Raw genomic sequence first — 6,082 nt, 5'->3', positions numbered from 1 at the left:
AGAGGCCCTAGTTTGATTCTTTAGCATTATGCTGTAATTTTCTACAAGTGGACCCGACTAGTTGGGCCATGCCTGGTTTTTAAATAGACTAGTATAGATCACCTTACCTACCATGTGCCAAGTGCGTAAGTAAAAGAGGAAGTATATGAATATGTTTTCAAGTCACTCTCTGTTGTCGTATTTCTGTCTCAGCTTGAAATGTTTGCTTTTGCTGTCTGTTTTTCCTCCTGGATCATGTAAAAATGCCTTAAGCCTGTAGGGAATTAGAGTAACATTTCTAAAGTGAAAGTTACAACTGACCCAGCTTTAAACTGGCAGACATGAATTACTTTGGTATTGTCAGTATTTATTAGAGCATAGGGCAACTGGAATTCCTCTGAGTTGAGAATTTTGAGAATTGGCAGGAAGAGCAAAAATAATTCCTTATGTCATAGATCAAGGAAGTCTGATAAAAAGGAGGGTGCACCTGGGTGATTGTCTAGGTATATATTACCTCATTCATCTCCATATTCCCCAGGACCCACTTAGTATACAGCCACGTCCTAAGGATGTGTCTGATCTGGGACACCCAGGGAGAGGACAGACAATAGGGATATTGAAATTCATTCAGAGCAAGACCAGAGGGATTTGATTCAGACTGGGATGTTCAGGGTTTTCCAAGGACAGACTGATCTGACTCTTGGGCTCCAGGACAATTCGGAACTCTTGGGAATTTTTCTGACTCGGGAATAAAGAGCCAGCATCTACTGATGTATCCATACTCTTCTGTTAAAGATCCCTTCTGGCCTTTGTCCAGTCTGTCTGGTGATTTGCTCTGGGGCTTTCTGTAGGATGTATGTGGAGTTGGAGAATTGAAAGGCCAGCCCTTATGTACGCCTGTTCTCTTTTTTTCCAGTCTCTGGTTCTTCGTAGAACTGCATAAATTTGAGAGGTTAACAAGTATTCTTGAAGCCACTCTCTGATGGACTGAATAAAAGACCTACTTCTTTACATTTATTGTGTGTGTGTGTGTGTGTGTGTGTGTGTGTAGATCAGATCAGATCCCTTTTTAGCATTCGTTTATTATGTCAAGGAAATTGGATTTTGGAAACCCAGTAACCTATTGTCCATTGTTTTTAGTCCTTCATTTGCTTTTCATTTTTATTATTCTTTGTCTTTTCTTCTCTCTTCTTCCCCACAGGAAGAGAGTCTGTCATATAGTAAGGAGCTCTTAGATTGGAAACCCAGGCATCTTCCACTTTAGGTATAAATGAGCTTGTGCAGAATGGGACATGTGAATCACTGTGTCTGATCCATCATTGGCAGCCCTTGGCTTGTCACATCTCACATCTGTTTTGAATAGTCTTCTGGGCTCCCTACTTATTTGTGGGAAAACTAACATGTGGTAGACAAACAATACAGTACCTTTCCAGTGAGAGCTCTAACAGTGTAGCTGTTTGCTGGGCACCTGGTTCAAGTAGCTGAATCACTGTTATACTTCATCCTGGCCCAGCCTCAGCAAAATTTTGTAGTGTGAAGTATTTATTTTATAAAACATTTTGATCTACTGGGAGAAAGAAGAAGTGAAATTCAAACCTGTGGCTTATTTCCTAACATCTGTGCCCAAAGTATGTATTGGGAAGGTTCAGATACTCTTTGGAGTTTCTTGTTATTTATTTTTAGAGCTGTTGTTCTTTCTGTTCGCTGTCTAATAAGTATTAGACATGTATCAAAACCACTTGGTATTTATGCTGATTTTTAATATTAATAAGAATGTAATTTATCTTGAGCCTATTTCTTTTGCTAGCCCTTGGCAACTAGTCCAACTTCTAAATAAATATGTTATTCCTGACTGGGGTCCTACTATAGTACATATATCTCTTATTAACTTATCTCTGGGCAGAGGCTTTGGTACTGTTTGAAATTATCTATTCAGTATCTAGAAATGCGGAAATACTTTTCTGGTTGCTTATATGACTCTGTCACTATGTTTGTGTCAATCACAGTAGTTCTCCCATTAAGTTGATAGGACTTGCCTGACTAATTCTGCCAAATTCATTTCCATTTGGGAAGTAAAGACTCTTCAGACCTTTCTCAGATCTCTTTCAGCCTTTCAGCCTCGTTTCTTATTTCTCTGTTTCTGTGCTCCTTACCGTGAGTCATAAGTATTGTAGGACCCATTCTTCATGGATTGCTGGGATAGTACTTCTAATAGGAAATCATCGTGTTTTTTAAGAAAAATATTTCCTTTCTAATGTTTCCTTTACAGTAAATACACACTGAATATCTGTAGAAGGAAAAATATCCGCAGTTAATTTTATTAAACTGATTAGTTTTATTAAATGTAAGATGTTGGATGTTATTTTCCTATCTCAGGCTGTAATACTTTCTTCTTAGTGTATTTAAATAACTCTATCCATTCATAAACATCGTGAAGTCTTTTCAAACGTAAAATTAAATTGTGAAAGATATGCAAGAAAATCAAACTCCAACCCAGGCGCAGTGGCTCATGCCTGTAATCCCAGCACTTTGGGAGGCTGAGGTGGGCAGATCTCCTGAGGTCGGGAGTTCGAGATCAGCCTGACCAACATGGTGAAACCCCATCTCTACTAAAAATACAAAAAAAATTAGCCATGCCTGGTGGCCGGCACCTGTAGACCAGCTACACGGGAGGCTGAGGCAGAATTGCTTGAACCTAGGAGGCGGAGGTTGCAGTGAGTTGAGATCGCACCACTGCACTCAAGCCTGGGCGACAGTGAGACTCCGTCTCAAATAAAAAAGAAAAGAAAACTCCAGTTAAAACAGAGAGTTAAAATGGTGTTTTCCTAGGATTTTATGGAAAAGGCTGTTCACTTAATATTAAGTGTACATGTGGAGATGTAGTTCTTATCATAATTCCATTACAACAGTTGTCATCTCAATTATAACTTAGATTGAATTTTTAATTTTCCCTTGAATTATTCCCTTGTTGTCCAGTTCTTATATCTGGTATGCAGATGAGTAGGAAAAGCTTCCATTTTAAAAGAATAACATGTTTGCTTATGTTTATTTCAGGAAAACCTCACAGCACGGGTAGCTCTGAACGGATTCAGCTCTCAGGAATGTATAATGTCCGTAAAGGCAAAATGCAGTTGCCAGTGAACAGATGGACAAGACGCCAAGTGATCCTGTGTGGGACCTGCCTGATAGTATCATCTGTGAAAGACAGCTTGACCGGAAAGATGCATGTTCTGCCACTGATTGGTGGAAAAGTAAGTTAGCTAGTTAGTTTGTTTGTTTATTTATTTATTTATTTTTTGAGTCGGAGTCTTGCTCTGTTGCCCAGGCTCGAGTGTAGTGGCATGGTCTCAGCTCACTGCAACCTCTGCCTCCTGAGTTCAAGCCATACTCCTGCCTCAGCCAGGATTACAGGCATGCACCACCACACCTGGCTAATTTTTGTATTTTCAGTAGAGACGGGGTTTCACCATGTTGGCCAGGCTGGTCTCGAACTCCTGACCTCAAGTGATCTGCCCGCCTCGGTCTCCCAAAGTGCTGGGATTACAGGTGTGAGCCACCGCGCCAGGCCGAAAAGTAAGTTTAAAACAAGCAAAATACTAACAAGTTTCCCAGCACCAGTAAGGATCTTACTTTAAGCCATTTCTGTGATGTGGGGTAGATGATTTTTGACTCATCTGAGGTCTTATTCAGCTCCTGTTGTGGATGTTGTCGGTTGGTGGAACTGTGGAGAAAAAACAGTGCCATTGGCTCATGTGAGGCCTTGATGATCATTGCTTCATTAGTTATGTGCATTGTACCTACTGGACAGAAAATAGGTAGAATTTCATTGTCATATTTCAGAGTTTAGATGACAAATTGATTACTTATGAGTTGGTATCTTAAGCATATATTTTCTAGTAGAGTATACTGATCCTTAAATTTGTGAATTTAGAAACATTGATCCCTGCTGAAGGTTTGAGTCTATAGTGCTTAAGTATTTGATCACATTTTCCCCTATCTGTGTTTAGTGACCAGTGGGGTTAACATTTTTAGTTTATTAAGTGCCTAGTTATAAATTTTGAATCTTAAATGTTTCTCATTTTGGAGAAAATGTGATGCAACTGATATATTTTTGACATTATTGGTTTCTTTGCTTTGGGTATGTTAACTATTTTATTGCTGTTATTTATAAAATAGAACCAGATTGCTTGGGAAAATGTTATATTCTTTTCTTTGTCAGAGTTATTAATAAAGTCCCAAGCATTGGTAAGGGTAGCATCACCATAGTTAGATGTCATATTTCTTGATTTTTAAGTAATACAATATGTTAATAAATGGAAATTAGGATTTGGATGAGAAAATGAGTCATTGGACATTGGGGGCACATTAAACAAATACTTTCTTTTTCTTTTTTCCTTTTTTTTTTATTTTATTTTTTTGAGATGAAGTCTTGCTCTGTTTCCCAGGCTGGAGTGTAGTGGCACGATCCCAGATCACTGCAACCTCTGCCTCCCGGGTTCAAGTGATTCTCCTGCCTCAGCCTCCCAAGTAGCTGGGACTACAGGCGCGTGCCACCACATCCAGCTAATTTTCTGTATTTTTAGTAGAGACGGGGTTTCACCGGGTTAGCCAGGTGAAAGCCAGTCTTGATTTCCTCACCTCGTGATTCACCCGCTTTGGCCTCCCAAAGTGCCAAGATTACAGGTGTGAGCCACTGTTCCTGGCCTAAGTAAACCATTTGTTAATTGGCAAATGTCTAAATGTCTGATCTGTTTCAAGGGTTATAAGTGAAGGAAGTAAGACCAGATGTGTATGGTAATAAATGGTTTTGTTGTTCACTGCTGTGTAGCAAGCACATTCTTGTAGTCTTTCCTTATGAATAAATAGCCTATGTTAGTTTTTTCCTCTCTATTCTAGTTTTAAGAAGGCTAATACTTGATCATTTTCAAAAATAGGTTTTGGTCAGGTTGTGCAAGGTACATTTAGATCGATTTTAGTCGTTCATTTTGAATCCACTGCTGCTTAACTTTTGTCAGAGCATTGAAAAGTTAGTGACTGATATACTAAGATTTTGCCCTATGGATAGATGGATTACTGAAAAAAATAGTCATCTGTATTACCACCATAGGTTATTAAAAATGCATATTTAATGTTTCATGCTTTGTTCGGTCAACAGTGTCTCTCTTCTCTATGATGTTGGGTGTTTGCATAGGCACATCTAATGTAACTATTTATTCAGTATCCTCTTTGGGGAAGGCACTGTGCCTGGCACTCCAGAAATACTAACATAGCTAAGTAACCCCTCGCCTTTGAATAGCTTGTAATTTTGTATCAGAAGATGAAGTAGGCGCAATGATACCTGTTGTAAGAAAGGTGCAGAAAAGTACTGTGGGGGATTAATGGAAGGAGAGATTACATTTTGTCAGGTAAGAAGGAATTTTGTGATGAAAGAGGTAGCAATTATGATGGAATTCGAAGGATGAAAAGTCTTTTGACATGTGAAGGAGATGGTCAGAAGATTTTTATGCTCATAGAGGCAGAGACAGGAAAGCACATGGAATGTTCAGATAAGGTCAGCAGATCCGGTTATAATTAGCATTTTCATTCTGTACTAGAGACTTGTCCCGTTTCCCAGGCCTATTACTGGGTGGACTTCTACCATTGAGTGAATTGAAAGTTAATAGCTTCCTCTTTTCACAAACAAAACTTGTAAAACCTGTTTTACACTATGCCTTTAAAAAATAATTGACTACATTGAAAAACTGAGTCTTTAATATCAGTTGACTGAGTTAGGGAAAAATAATAGATTTCTTGCAGTTTGAGCTTTCATTAATTTTTGTCTGTTGTTTTTTTTTTTTAATCCTGTTCTGTTGTCAGAGAAAAACTGAAAGTAAAAATGAAAGGAGTTTTATTTTTTCTTTTTAATTTAGATATAGAAGAGCTATAGATTTAGAAATAAGGAGTGAGATAGATTAGTCATAACCTAGTTATAATTGCTATGGTTTCTTTTTTTTTTTTTTTTTGAGACAGGAGTCTTGCTCTGTCGCCCGAGCTGGAGTGCAGTGGCCGGATCTCAGCTCACTGCAAGCTCCGCCTCCCGGGTTTACGCCATTCTCCTGCCTCA

At 38.7% G+C, this 6,082-nt stretch overlaps 1 protein-coding gene across 1 annotated transcript in view; it reads left to right on the top strand.

Moving 5' to 3' along the window:
• PHLPP1 (PH domain and leucine rich repeat protein phosphatase 1) overlaps positions 1–6,082 on the top strand; it is a 264,871-nt gene that overhangs the window by 110,542 nt on the left and 148,247 nt on the right. The window contains exon 2 of the mRNA XM_011953596.1: positions 3,034–3,230. Within this exon, the coding sequence (XP_011808986.1) occupies positions 3,034–3,230 (197 nt within the window). The remainder of the gene's footprint in view (positions 1–3,033; positions 3,231–6,082) is intronic.

The sequence above is a fragment of the Colobus angolensis genome, unplaced genomic scaffold (assembly GCF_000951035.1).
Source record: "Colobus angolensis palliatus isolate OR3802 unplaced genomic scaffold, Cang.pa_1.0 Scaffold369, whole genome shotgun sequence".
In the NCBI taxonomy this organism is placed as follows: Eukaryota; Metazoa; Chordata; class Mammalia; order Primates; family Cercopithecidae; genus Colobus; species Colobus angolensis.
This window is presented reverse-complemented; position numbering and strand designations above follow the sequence as displayed.